A 14,090-nucleotide genomic window follows, 5' to 3' on the forward strand; every position below is an offset into this window, starting at 1 on the left:
AACCAGAAGAACAGGCTGTATAGTATAATTTTTTGTGAACAAATGGGACTGACGACAACACTCTTCTCTCTTCTACCTTTTGTCCTTTTGGCTATCTCTCTCTCTCTCTCTCTCTCTTTACCACCGGCGACCATTAACTCTCTCTCCTCCGCCATTGTTTACAAACCCTCGATTTGTTCTTCTTCTTTACTCCAATTCCGGTTTTGCCCCTTTATTGGAACTCTTCTTCTTCTTCACTCAAGAGACGTGACGGCGACTCTTTTATTACTGAGTCTCACAGCTTTTTGACTCGCCTCCCTGGGGAACTTTTTTGCTCCCAGAGGCGAAGAAGTAAAACCGAAACAACAATGGGGTTTCTCTGTTGTCTCCAGGTGCTGCTTCTGTTTCTCTCTCTCTCCTCGATTCGTCTACAAGCTCAATCTCCTCCTCCACCACCCAATGCTCTTGATGCTCTTCTCCAAGATTACTCTTTTAGAGCCTTTGTTCGTCCTCGTACCGGCATTCTCTACGAAGGTACTGTTCCTTCCAATTTGACTGGGATCAAACTCGCTGCCATGAGACTCAGAAGCGGAAGCTTTAGAAAACGCGGAGTCACTCCTTTTAAAGAGTTCTCGATTCCCACCGGCGTTATCGTCAAGCCGTATGTGACAAGGCTTGTCCTTGTTTATCAAAACCTAGCTAATTTCTCTCACTTGTATTACCCTTTGTCTGGTTATGATTATGTCGCGCCTGTGTTGGGTCTTCTCGCTTACGATGCCAAGAATCTCTCGGGTCTTAATTTGCCAGAGCTTGATTTGAAGGTCTCTAGTGATCCCATCAGGATCGATTTCTCTGATCTGGAACGAATCCCACAAGGTTCTAGTGCTAAGTGTGTTAGATTTGATTCACAAGGTGTTGCGAGTTTCAGCGACTCGATTCAGCCTGGGAACACATGCGAGACTGAGCATCAGGGACATTTCTCAGTTGTGGTTAAATCTGTTGCTTCTGCTCCGAGTCCAGCTCCTCCAGGGGATGAGGATAGGAAGAAAGAGAAGAAGAAGAGTTCTGATTCCAACAATTCCAAGACTTGGATCATCGTTGGTTCGGTGGTTGGTGGATTGTTACTGTTGGGGCTTTTGCTGTTTTTGGTGTTGAGATGTCGGAATTACAAGAAGCAAGAGAAAATGAGGGAGATGGAGAGAGCTGGAGAGACAGGGGAAGCTCTGAGGATGACTCAGGTCGGTGAAACTAGAGCACCTACAGCTACTACTACTCGTACACAACCCATGCTTGAAACGGAATACGCAGCTTAGATAATCTTTGTGTACATCATCATCCACATCTTCTTGAATCTTGATCATCTGTCTTTTTTTTCTTCTTCAATTATTCTTCTTTTGGTAAAGTGTTTTCTTATTTCTGATTATTTTTTTCTTTGTGGTTAGCAAGTTGATACTTCCACATTCATCTTGTTTCTCTACTGGTGATAAGGAAATAAGTAATCTTGTTTTCTTTTTTNACGTGACGGCGACTCTTTTATTACTGAGTCTCACAGCTTTTTGACTCGCCTCCCTGGGGAACTTTTTTGCTCCCAGAGGCGAAGAAGTAAAACCGAAACAACAATGGGGTTTCTCTGTTGTCTCCAGGTGCTGCTTCTGTTTCTCTCTCTCTCCTCGATTCGTCTACAAGCTCAATCTCCTCCTCCACCACCCAATGCTCTTGATGCTCTTCTCCAAGATTACTCTTTTAGAGCCTTTGTTCGTCCTCGTACCGGCATTCTCTACGAAGGTACTGTTCCTTCCAATTTGACTGGGATCAAACTCGCTGCCATGAGACTCAGAAGCGGAAGCTTTAGAAAACGCGGAGTCACTCCTTTTAAAGAGTTCTCGATTCCCACCGGCGTTATCGTCAAGCCGTATGTGACAAGGCTTGTCCTTGTTTATCAAAACCTAGCTAATTTCTCTCACTTGTATTACCCTTTGTCTGGTTATGATTATGTCGCGCCTGTGTTGGGTCTTCTCGCTTACGATGCCAAGAATCTCTCGGGTCTTAATTTGCCAGAGCTTGATTTGAAGGTCTCTAGTGATCCCATCAGGATCGATTTCTCTGATCTGGAACGAATCCCACAAGGTTCTAGTGCTAAGTGTGTTAGATTTGATTCACAAGGTGTTGCGAGTTTCAGCGACTCGATTCAGCCTGGGAACACATGCGAGACTGAGCATCAGGGACATTTCTCAGTTGTGGTTAAATCTGTTGCTTCTGCTCCGAGTCCAGCTCCTCCAGGGGATGAGGATAGGAAGAAAGAGAAGAAGAAGAGTTCTGATTCCAACAATTCCAAGACTTGGATCATCGTTGGTTCGGTGGTTGGTGGATTGTTACTGTTGGGGCTTTTGCTGTTTTTGGTGTTGAGATGTCGGAATTACAAGAAGCAAGAGAAAATGAGGGAGATGGAGAGAGCTGGAGAGACAGGGGAAGCTCTGAGGATGACTCAGGTCGGTGAAACTAGAGCACCTACAGCTACTACTACTCGTACACAACCCATGCTTGAAACGGAATACGCAGCTTAGATAATCTTTGTGTACATCATCATCCACATCTTCTTGAATCTTGATCATCTGTCTTTTTTTTCTTCTTCAATTATTCTTCTTTTGGTAAAGTGTTTTCTTATTTCTGATTATTTTTTTCTTTGTGGTTAGCAAGTTGATACTTCCACATTCATCTTGTTTCTCTACTGGTGATAAGGAAATAAGTAATCTTGTTTTCTTTTTTGTGCTCTCAAAATCACAAAAACTTTGGTGGTCTCTCTCTTCATGGGAATGAAAAGTGTTGGATTGCTTCTGGAGTGCACTCACTTTGTTTTCTTCTAACTACTTTTGCTGTAAAGCTTTGATCTTTTTATTTTGTAATAATGTCAACATCTTTTGTCTGACAAGCAGACAGTTGAGAAGAAGATGATTATCTCATCCATACTCAAACTCTGTTATTTTGAGCTTAGCATTCTTTATAGAGGAAACTAGTGTGTTCTTAAGATTCAAGTGTTGTTACTCTAGCTGTAACATTTGTTGTACTTATATGCTTCATGCAACTTGTTGACCCGAACTATGTCTTATATTAGAAAAGCACCATTGAAAGGCTATATTTGTTTTGGAACCATGGAGGATGGATTGCGTTTGTTCTGTCTCTTCTTTAGAAGATGGCTTGCAGTGTATACTACTACAGAAGCTGCTTTATATTACAACGTTTATGTTTACATCCAAATTGTCTCCTTTGCGTACTTTCTATGAAAAGTAAGCACGTTCACATGGATTTTGCAATTTGGAAAAACACTGTTTCCCAATTCCCACTACCAGGTATGGAGTTAATGTGAATACATGACTAAGTTAGCCTGGCTTGGGACTTCTTATGGCGTCTTGCTCATATCAAGAAAAATGCTATGACAACAATGTAAATGACTAATTTAACATTGCAGTATCTTCTCTGACCTCTGCAGATAACCAGGAGATGTTATTTGTCCCATCATTTCATAAGCTAAAGGTCTGTGTTTCGAAATGAAGATGAAGTGCACTGTTATATAAATGCTCCTATTAATTGTGTTTTATGTACTACCAAATACTTGCCAGTCTTTTTGTTAAAAGGAAACTACAATTGTAGAATATTCGTCTCTTTTCTTCTTTTTTTCTGTTATCTGTTCTATGAGAAAGCTAAAGAATTCTACTCATCAAAGTCAGGTTTAAACGGTAAAATAAAAAACAAGCTTCCTTTTCACTAAAGAGTAAAGAGAGGATTCCTCTCAGGATTGGTCTTTCCTATTTTTCTTGCTTATATTCAGTTGTGGTTAATCGAATCTTAAAAGATCTAATGGATGGTGTTTCATTAAAAATATAACCTCAAAGATTTAATGGATGGTATATAAAAGAGCAGAAAAAATGATTTGATTTTATAAGTTATCAGAATAATCAAGAGCTTGTTTGTGAACACATGAAAAAAAAGTAAAGAAAAGGAGAACTATCTCTCTCTCTCTTTCTCTGCGCCTGAGGAGCTGTAATTTGGCAGAAGCTTGTGTCGTTTTAAGGAGAAATTAGAAGTGAATCTATGTAAGTCATGTTGGTTGGTAAAGATCGATTTTGGTGACATTAAAGAAAAATTCCTTTGAACAAACTAATAAAAAAAGAAAGGGTTTAGGGACCATTTTCAAGTAAGAAAATTAAGAGACGAGCCCACTTGAAAGGGAAATAACGAAGGGACCCCATGTGAATTTGCAAGCAGAGACAGAGGCTTTGACCGTTCTCATTCACCATCCATCCTCCATTATTAGCCAAAGTCTTAAACCATGTGATTCATCATCACAAGGCTTCGTTGGACTCTCTCATGTATCTTATGCAGTCTCCCCTCTTCCGTCTTATGCTTATCTAACAACACACCCTGTCCTATTTTCGTTCCTACCCAGCAACAAATCCAACACCTGAAGATGATAATAATCCTTCTGAAAGTATATGCATGGGATAAGCCATCTTTCCAGAGATATTCATTTATTAACTCACAAAGCAAGAGAGTAGTACAGTACAGTGTATCATGCAACTCAAAAGCATACAAAATATCACAACAAATAGAGAAATGTTAATAAACCCCAAATGTCATTACGGTCTGATTTCTGAAAACTTTAATATGGCCAAGGAAAATCAAATGGGAACGAAAGTATTAGATCCCCCAGCTTCTTCTTCTTCTTCATCGTCTGAAATGCACTTTATTTGTCAGCCCCCAAGTGTTCATCTTAACCACCTATATCACATCAACATGTTACTCTCAGAGTTTAACATCGCAAGCCAGAGGAAGAAAAAGAAAGCAGTAGGAGAATTTCGTATGCATAGAAGACAGAACATCACTACCCTAGAGCTTCACATTACAGAGAAATAAGAACCATAACCAGGATCTCAGTCATTCCTAGACATGACAAACCACCATCCAGAATCTTCAAGTGGCCAAAAACTTAGCAAAAGTGCCTACGATAATCTAATCTAGTACCCAGGACTGAGGATCTTATTCGTTTCCCTTAGAGGACTTCTACACAGAATAGCAATCCAACCAGTACAATAATGCTTCAAACTGACAAAGAACTCAGCAATGGCGCATCTGCTTATTGCTTTATTATAACTGATACAGAAGCTAAATTAAATCCACAAGGTCTCTAGATAAAATCTTTAAAGTATTTCCATTTTCGAAAGCCCACAAAGAAAACACAGAGCTTTTCCAGTGATCACTGATCACACATGTAGCTAACCTAAGGAAAACAACAGAAGTGGTCTACTGATTCTCATCAATACATGGACGAACGAAAGCTGTATTGGCTTTTCTAAGTAAACAACAAGCAATACCATCGCTATCCAAGAGGACTAAACTAAGAAAGAAGCTCTCAGAGAAAGCAGATCAAATAACCTAAGTAGAGAAGGAACACAAACCTGAGGGACACAAAAGAGATATAAAAGCTGATCATGAGGAAGGAACTGTAGCTTTCTCGACGACCTTCTTGTCGCGTCTTTCCATAGCTACATCCCATTCATCGTGGCCGATGTGCTTAGGCTGCTCAATCCCAAATTCAAAAATCAAATCATCAACCCAAAATTGCTCACTAAAACTTAATTAGATCAAATCGAGCAAACCCTAGGAGAGAGACGCAATGTAAGAAGAAAAAGAGGGGGAAAAAATCTCATACACGGCCATGGTAAGCTTTGTGGATGTAGTACTGAGAATTTCCCGCGATGCATAGCATTCCACCGATGATTCCAAGAGGCAGCAACGCTTCTAGCCATACCAACGACATCTTCTTCGTCTTCTCTAGCTCCTTCCTTTTCCGTTTGTGATTTCTTTTCTGTGTTAAGATCCAAAATTAATGATTGAGAAATGAGAGCATTTTGACCCCAAAAAAAAAAAAGAGAGATGAGAGCACTACTACTGGACTCAATTGAGAAAACTTAATGGGCTTGTTGGGCTTTTCCTTAATCAAAACGTAAATCTTGAAGCCCAATACATCCCAATAAAAACGTTTTTTTTCTTCTTTTGATTGTCTCTCAGTGGTAAGTGGTAACAACTCGATAACCCATCGTACCGTACTTTGTAGTAGCATGACTCCAAAGTTGGTACTTGGTACAAGACTACAAGTACATGCTTGGGTTTCACACTTCTACAGCTTCCCCTGGTAATAACACTTTAACCCCAACAAGCTCAAGGTGGTTGATGAAGGCACTAAGGTATAGTCTTTGGAAGCAATGTTTTATATAGAAGATCTTCAAAACCATTGATTTAAATGTGACTAAATCAAGCAACATATGAAGACATGTAAAACCAAACTCGCAAAGTACAAGTTGGTATTTAAAACACAAGATACAGAAAAAAAAATTAGAAAATATATATAGAGAATCTATGAGTCGTTTTATCTGTCATATACGTTGTAGATTCGAATCTCTATTTATTAATATTTGTTTGACACGTTTTGTAGAACGTTAAAGTCATATTCTGCATGAAGAAAGTAACGCTGCGGACAGACCGGAAATTATGGTCATAAAAGCCGCGAAAAGAAAAGTAGGGTTTTGGTTGTAAAAACACGTGACTCTAGGGTTAGATTCGAAACAAAGTAACTAAAAACGGGTGAAAATGGTTAAATATAGTAGTCTCATAACCTATGCAATTATTTTGTTCGTAAACAAGAACTTCTTTGATAATTTTTTCTTTTAACTATTTTCACAAGAGCAAAAAAGAATGCGGATGTTGGCTTTACAATTTTATGGGTGTTTTATGAGTTATTTAGAGCAAATTCTACTAAATGTATTTGCACTGATAAGAGATGAATGATAGCAAACCAAATAAAGATTGAATGATAATGATGGTTAAAGATAAGTATTCACAAAAGATGTTTGACAAAATCCGACGTTCGTCTTCGGTAAGTTTCTCTTTTGTTTTGTTTTGTTCTTTTGTGTTCCAAACTTTTTTCTTGTTCTTTTATTTATTTACACACACACACACACACAAATTAAACCCTCCTTTAATCGAATGCTCCTGTGACGACTCTGTTTACTTCTTCCTTCTCTTCCTCGGCAACAACAACCAACAACACCCTTCTCCTCCTCACTCTATCCCGCAAAATCTCTCTCTCTCTTCTTCTTCGTCTTCGTCTTTTTAATTTCTAATAGCCGCAAAGCACACAAGCCACCAAGCATGTCTGGTCTGTATAATTACAACTTCTCACCTTCTAGAGCCGCTTCTCCCCAGATTAGAACTACCTCCGATGTTGACAGGTGTTTCTCTTTCGACTTCTCCTCCCTCTCTCTTATTGCTTCTTTGGTTAAATCTCTTATCTCTTTTTCCTTTTTTTTTTTTTGGTGTTGCTGCTTGTCTTCTGTAGTCAATACTTATCTCAATTGTTAGCAGAGCATCAAAAGCTTGGACCTTTCATGCAAGTGTTACCCATATGTAGCCGACTCTTAAATCAAGGTCTCACTCTTCTCATTTCTTCCTTCTTAGATCTACAATTTGTTTTTTCTATTGAAGTTGATGTTTCCTGTATATTTATCTTGATTATGCAGCATTTCTCTCTTTGATGACTTGTCCTAATACTCTCAGTCTGAATCACATAATTGGATCTTTGCTCATATTTAAAAAAATCACAGTACTTTTTATCAGCTCTCGATAGTTCATGCTCCTGATGCTTTTTAGTTGTATTAGCTCAGTTAAAAAAGGTGTCTTCTCTGGTCAGATAATGGAGATAGGCATTATTGGTGTTTTATGTGGCTTTGGTTTGATTGCTTATGTTGTTTTGGTCGTAAAGCTTCCAACTCTGTTAACTATATTCAAATGTAAAGTAAAATTAAAAGATGATCAAGCTGACTGCTACATATTTACAGTCCAAGTGGGTGATATGATCTCTGTTTAATTTTGTAAATCCTGAAGTTACATGTTGTTCTGTCTTTCTTACTCGTTACTGATTGGTATCATGGCATTCTCTTATTTTCTTTCTCTTTTGGTTATGCAGAAATTTTCCGGGTCTCCGGAGTGATGCCCAACCAAGGGTTTACCGATTTTGATAGGTTGAGGCATCGAAGTCCTAGTCCAATGGCTTCACCAAGTCTTATGTCTAATGTTCCCGGTGCTGGATTAAGTGGTTGGAATGGTCTTCCACCAGAGGTAGCCAGATTTCTTACAAACTGTGTTTTGTCAGAGGTTCTCTTTATCTGTTTGTTTAAGAAGCGTCCTTTTCATCCTCCATCATCTTAATAGAACATAGAAAATTTCTTAACTGAGGGTTGTGGGGTTGAAACCCACTTGCACATGAAATATGTAGGGATGGCTCATGTATTCTTTTGTTGGAAAAGCCTAATATTCCTACTGCAAGGAATATAAGGTATGAGTTTAGTACTCCATCTCCTTGTTTGAATATGTGGTGCCATCTGTAGCCTTTAGTCATTACACGTTCAAGAGTTAAAAGTTTGGGTCTTTGTATGCCTGAAAAATAATGGTGTAGTCTTTACTGTCTAGCTATAGAAAAAAATCCTCGGGAGCTCCAAGTAGAACCTTTTTTTCTTCTTGTAGAGACCCTGTGAACCCTTAAACTATACTGGGTTGGTAAACCAAGTTTCAGTTCCAGGAACTATTCTAAAAATCTAAGATTTATATTTCTTGTAGAGAATAGGTGGTCCTCATGGAATGGCAATGGAGTGGCAAGGTGCGCCTGCTAGCCCAAGTTCATACACAGTGAAGCGTATCTTGCGTTTAGATCTTCCAGTTGATACCTATCCGAATGTAAGTTTTGCCGAATTTTTTTTTTCTTTTTGAGACAATGGAAGTAAGGTGATATAAGCATTGTTTTGCTTTTGGTTGTTAGTTCAATTTTGTGGGAAGGCTTCTTGGTCCTAGAGGGAACTCATTGAAGCGAGTGGAAGCAACTACTGGTTGCCGTGTGTTTATTAGAGGGAAAGGATCAATTAAGGATCCTGACAAAGTAAGGGATGCCTACCATTTGTTCTGTTTCCCAACCATCTTTATCAAAGATTTTGTTCATATTTTGCTTTTATATGTTTGTTGCTAGGAAGAGAAACTGAAAGGGAAGCCTGGCTATGAGCATCTCAATGAGCAGCTGCATATTCTCATTGAGGCTGATCTTCCTATTGATATTGTGGAATTAAAGCTGCGGCAGGCCCAAGAAATTATCGAGGAGTTGGTCAAACCTGTGGTGCGTCTTTTTAACATACTTTGTCATTTTATTTATGAAAGGCCACATTGCTTTGAAGTTTGGCAACAAGTTCATCAATGGTTTTTTTGTTTATTTTCTGTGGTAAATGCCTGTTTTAAGTATTAGTTAGGCAAGGTTTTAAGTTCCCAAATATAGAAGTCTCAGTTTTTGGGTAGAATGTAGTAACTAGGGAGGTGGTAACAGACCTTTCCACCTTATGACGTGACCACATAACATGCTTTGAATTCTTTTTACAGGATGAGTCACAGGATTACATCAAGAGGCAGCAGTTGCGAGAGCTCGCGTTGCTGAATTCAAACTTGAGAGAAAACAGCCCAGGGCCAAGCGGTAGCATCTCTCCTTTCAATTCAAATGCAATGAAACGCCCAAAAACAGGGCGCTAAGACTTAGCCATTGAGAGATACTGATAAAAAGGTATTGTGTATATGTGTATAACTAGCCTAATGGTGTTGGTTGCGTCTGCTCTTGGTTCTCCTGCTTACCATCTTGATCTGCACTGATGCTAAAAAGCACATTGCACCAAGAGAAGTCCCATGTTTTCCTACTTAACCAGAGATTGATGCATTGTAACCATTAAGATAGATAATGTGGATTTATTCATGTGTTGAAGTAATTGTATTCTTGATTCTGGAATGTTGATCTAGTAATATATTATTTGGGGATAGAAGCCTACCAATTCAGGAGGAGAATCAAAATGTAATCTTCTGATTTTAGGTAGCATTAAGTTGTCTTTTGGTTAGCAAGTTGAGTACAGAGGAGAGAGAGAGTACAAGACCAAACAACAGAGATCATTACATAAAACTATTTTTTTCTGCAAAAAGACATTAACCATGTTGTGTACTAATTTCTGAATCGGGCCATTGGGGTTGGTGAAGTAGTTGACTACATGACACGTGGTACTCAGAGACAGGTTTAGGTTTCACTGTGAAAATTGCGCCCGACTGATTTTTTAATTGTTTGTTTTGTAAGAAAAGAAAGAAAAGGTTTTATTTTAAGAAAGTTGGACGAGATTCCCAAATTTTTCACCAGAGTGTGACTCGTGATTCCGTCTAAATATCTTCAGATTTCAGATCTCAGATCTCTCAGCTCATCACGAATCTTTCCTCCACTCTCGCGAGTACAGAGGAGATGGCGGCTATGGTGGCAAAGCTTCGTTTATCGGCGAAACCGGATCAGAGCAGTGTGCGATTGCCAAAAGTGATCAACCTCTCCCGCGATCCAATCACTAAAGTCTCGTTTCCACGAAATGGATCGGTTTCTTCACTTTACACCAACACCTCTTCTCCAAACCTAACGTTTCCAAGCGCCGGAGGTGGTGCTGGAAACATAGGTAATCACGGCGGTGGAAGCGGAGGAGGAGGAGGTTATGGAGGTTCAGGGGGTGAAGCAGAAGAAGAAGGATCGTCTTCATGGGGACCAATAGGGATGTTCTTACAAGGATGGAGATCACGAGTTGCAGCTGATTCTCAATTCCCTTTCAAGGTACTAATGGAGATGCTAGTTGGAGTTAGCGCCAATGTGCTTGGTGACATGGCTTCACGCCCTAACTTCGGATTGAACGAGCTAGACTTCGTCTTCTCCACGCTCGTTGTAGGTTCGATTCTCAATTTCACACTCATGTACCTCTTAGCTCCCTCTGCAGTATCTCATGGCTCCTCCAATTTGCTGCCTGGAATCTTTAGAAGCTGTCCTTCCAGCCATATGTTTGAACAGGGTAGCTTCACAGTTATGAACCGTTTTGGGACTCTTGTATACAAAGGAATGGTTTTTGCAACCGTGGGATTAGCTGCAGGTCTTGTTGGAACTGCCATCTCTAATGGGCTGGTTAAGCTGAGGAAGAAGATGGACCCAAGTTTCGAAACGCCAAACAAGCCGCCTCCTACGCTGTTGAATTCTTTGACTTGGGCAACGCATATGGGAGTGAGCGCTAACGTGAGGTACCAAACGTTGAATGGAGCTGAGTTCTTGCTGGAAAAGTCGTTGCCGCCATTGGTGTTTAAGACAGGTGTGATAGCTTTGAGGGTTGTGAACAATGTTTTGGGAGGAATGTCGTTTGTTGTATTGGCGAGGATGACTGGATCACAGTCGGTGTTGGAGGAGGAGAAGACAGAGATGTCAGAGAAGGAGAAGGATGATTGAAATCTCTTATAGAGCTTTTTTGTTTGTTGCTATGTTGTTACTGTTGTTGATAGGTAGAAGGCACAAGTGGCATCATCTTCTTGAGTTGAAACCTTTTTACACGTACGTTCTTACAGAAGCAAAATACATTTGTTCTGGTGTGTCTAATACTTGTATGCGATTGGTAGGGTCAAGTTTGTTGTTTTCTGTATCAACATAACCGAGAAATAAATTTTAAAAACAAGTTATTTACTTCATTTTTGACAAACCAAAGAACAGCTAGTAGCCGAACATAGGAATTAAAGCAAAGAAGAAACTTAAAAAGCAGTGGAAGAAGAAGTAATTAAGATGGTCTCATGAGTCAACATTTTATCAGAAGGATTGAACTGAGAGAGGTATATCGGAAACTGCTTATAGATTGTTTTTTTTAGCTTCAAAAGTGGAAATATCTACTGGTGTGGTGTGGTTCACACTTGATGTTCATGTCCCACATGAAAATGCTTGATACTCTTTTCGCAGGATGAGTGAGGAGTCATTACACCAAGAAGCAGCGAGAGCTCACTTTGCTGAAGTCCAACAGTATGGGGGCCAAGCGGTAGTGTCTCCCCTTTGAATTCTAATGCAATGAGATCCCCTAAAAACAGGACGCTAAACAGAGTATTAGATACCGAGACAAAAGTTTGTTTGTTTGTATGTCGGTAGAGGAAAACGTTAAAGACGAAAGAAAGAAAGTGAAAAATAGCGGTAGTATATGATGGTTGACGCATCGTAAACCATTAAGATGCATTCTTTGGATTTATTCATGTTGTGCTATTAATATTGGCGAAAAAAAGTTGAATCATTCATCTAATAAAAAGAACATTGAAAGTTCAATGCTAATATTTTTCAAAAGATTAGTGTGAGTATAAAAGAAAAAGAAAAAATCAACAATGGTGGTGGTCAGCTAAATATGTTTAGTTTAAGTTGGTGAAGTAGTTGAGTGATGCGGGCACGTGGGGGCTCGGAAACAGCTTTAGTTTCGCACGTGTGAAATGGGCCGATTGATTTTGATTGTTTGTAAAATAAAAAAACTAGGGTTTTAAAGCGTAGATGATGAGGTTACACACAAACACTTGAGCTCTCTTTCTTCTTCCTCCTCCGTCCTACAGATTCATAACGAAGCCATTTTCGATTTCTCGGAGAGGATCACAGATCTTTTCGTCCATTAACGGCCATTCTCGATAAAGATGGCGGCTATGGCAGCGAAGCTTCAAATATCGGCGAAATCGGATCAGAGCAGTGTTCGATTGCCTAGAGTGATCAACCTCTCACGCGATCTGACGACTAGAGTCTCGTTTCCAAGACAAGGATCGGTTTGTTCACTCCACACTAATTTCTCTTCTCCAAAACTCGCGGTTCCATGCGCCGGAGGCGGTGATGGTGGCGGAAGCATCGGTAATCACGGCGGTGGAAGCGGCGGCGAAGGAGGAGGAGATGGTGGTTACGGAGGTTCAGGCGGTGAAGCTGGAGAAGAATCGTCTCCATGGGGACCAATTGGGATGTTCTTACAAGGATGGAGATCACGAGTTGCAGCTGATCCTCAGTTCCCGTTTAAGGTACTAATGGAGGAGATTGTAGGACTTAGCGCTTGTGTTCTCGGTGATATGGCGTCACGCCCTAACTTCGGATTGAACGAGCTCGATTTCGTCTTCTCCACTCTCGTTGTAGGTTCGATTCTCAATTTCGTACTCATGTATCTGTTAGCTCCCACTGCAGCTACTCTTGGCTCCTCACAGACCTTGCCTGGAATCTTTAGAAACTGTCCATCTAGCCATATGTTTGAACAGGGTAGTTTCACCCTTATGAACCGTTGTGGGACTCTTGTGTACAAAGGAATGGTTTTTGCGACTGTGGGGTTAGCTGCAGGTCTTGTTGGAACCGCTATCTCTAATGGTTTGATCATGCTGAGGAAGAAGATGGACCCGGGCTTCGAAACGCCGAACAAACCGCCGCCTACTGTGTTGAATTCTTTAACTTGGGCAACGCATATGGGAGTGAGCGCCAATGTGAGGTACCAGACGTTGAATGGGATTGAGTTCTTGCTGGCCAAGGTGTTGCCGCCATTGGTGTTTAAGACCGGTGTAGTGGTTTTAAGGTGTGCGAACAATGTTGCTGGTGGAATGTCGTTTGTTATATTGGCGAGGATGACTGGATCACAGTCTGTGGAGGAGAAGATAGAGATGTCAGAGATTTCAGAGAAAGAGAAGGATGATTGAATCTCATCTTAGTCTTTTTGAGGTTTTAGTTCCTCTGTGTGTTTCCGTCCGTTCATAGGTATTTCCGTCCATTTTCCGCAATACGACTTTAGTTCTGGTTTGTGTTTGAATAAATAAGATGAGAATCCCTTCTTATTAGGTCCATCCTAATGATTTGGATGTCATTGTTAGGCCAAGTTTGCTTTTTCATTATCTACCATGAATATAAACTCAATAAAAGGGTTATACAAATAAGAATTGAATGATTTGTTTCTCGGACATTAACTTATTTTATGTCAGAGAAAATTTTCTGCTTACTATTCTAAGAAAACTGGTAGAAGCAAATGACGTGGTGACGCTTGTTGTTGTTGGTAGACAAAAGTTGCGGTCAAAGTAAACACAAGACTTGATCAGTTTTAATGGACTACGTAACTAATGATGCGTCTTTCATTATGACGGCGTCAACTAATACAAAATGGGTTTATTGTGTGTAATTGGACAGATGATGATGATGATTGTCA

At 40.0% G+C, this 14,090-nt stretch overlaps 6 protein-coding genes across 7 annotated transcripts; 5 read left to right on the plus strand and 1 right to left on the minus strand.

Moving 5' to 3' along the window:
- LOC104764547 lies at positions 138-3,004 on the plus strand. The gene is made up of 2 exons (XM_010488097.2): positions 138-244; positions 1,496-3,004. Exon 2 carries the CDS (start codon positions 1,599-1,601, stop codon positions 2,541-2,543), a length of 945 nt encoding a protein of 314 aa, XP_010486399.1. The 5' UTR covers positions 138-244; positions 1,496-1,598; the 3' UTR covers positions 2,544-3,004.
- Positions 225-1,490, plus strand: LOC104764546. Its single transcript, XM_010488096.1, has one exon. It carries the CDS (start codon positions 348-350, stop codon positions 1,290-1,292), a length of 945 nt encoding a protein of 314 aa, XP_010486398.1. The 5' UTR covers positions 225-347; the 3' UTR covers positions 1,293-1,490.
- LOC104764549 (NADH dehydrogenase [ubiquinone] 1 alpha subcomplex subunit 1) lies at positions 4,475-5,882 on the minus strand. The gene is made up of 3 exons (XM_010488098.2): positions 5,687-5,882; positions 5,433-5,553; positions 4,475-4,755 (listed from the first exon to the last, which is right to left on the minus strand). Exons 1-2 carry the CDS (start codon positions 5,792-5,794, stop codon positions 5,464-5,466), a joined length of 198 nt encoding a protein of 65 aa, XP_010486400.1. The 5' UTR covers positions 5,795-5,882; the 3' UTR covers positions 4,475-4,755; positions 5,433-5,463.
- Positions 6,980-11,345, plus strand: LOC104764551 (KH domain-containing protein At3g08620). 2 transcript variants are annotated; one of them, XM_010488102.2, is made up of 9 exons: positions 6,980-7,265; positions 7,373-7,461; positions 8,000-8,151; positions 8,650-8,766; positions 8,849-8,965; positions 9,053-9,196; positions 9,454-9,631; positions 10,192-10,204; positions 11,277-11,345. In XM_010488102.2, the coding sequence occupies exons 1-7, from the start codon at positions 7,186-7,188 to the stop codon at positions 9,598-9,600; spliced, it is 846 nt and encodes a 281-aa protein (XP_010486404.1). In that variant the 5' UTR covers positions 6,980-7,185; the 3' UTR covers positions 9,601-9,631; positions 10,192-10,204; positions 11,277-11,345. The 2 variants fall into 2 exon arrangements, with proteins under 2 accessions (XP_010486404.1, XP_010486402.1); XM_010488100.2 differs by lacking the exons at positions 10,192-10,204; positions 11,277-11,345 and having other exon boundaries at positions 9,454-9,956.
- LOC104764550 (protein RETICULATA-RELATED 2, chloroplastic-like) lies at positions 10,212-11,592 on the plus strand. The gene has a single exon (XM_010488099.2). It carries the CDS (start codon positions 10,346-10,348, stop codon positions 11,354-11,356), a length of 1,011 nt encoding a protein of 336 aa, XP_010486401.1. The 5' UTR covers positions 10,212-10,345; the 3' UTR covers positions 11,357-11,592.
- Positions 12,413-13,850, plus strand: LOC104764552 (protein RETICULATA-RELATED 3, chloroplastic). The gene has a single exon (XM_010488103.1). The coding sequence runs from the start codon at positions 12,562-12,564 to the stop codon at positions 13,588-13,590; it is 1,029 nt and encodes a 342-aa protein (XP_010486405.1). The 5' UTR covers positions 12,413-12,561; the 3' UTR covers positions 13,591-13,850.

Source organism: Camelina sativa, chromosome 19, assembly GCF_000633955.1.
Source record: "Camelina sativa cultivar DH55 chromosome 19, Cs, whole genome shotgun sequence".
Classification (NCBI taxonomy): Eukaryota; Viridiplantae; Streptophyta; class Magnoliopsida; order Brassicales; family Brassicaceae; genus Camelina; species Camelina sativa.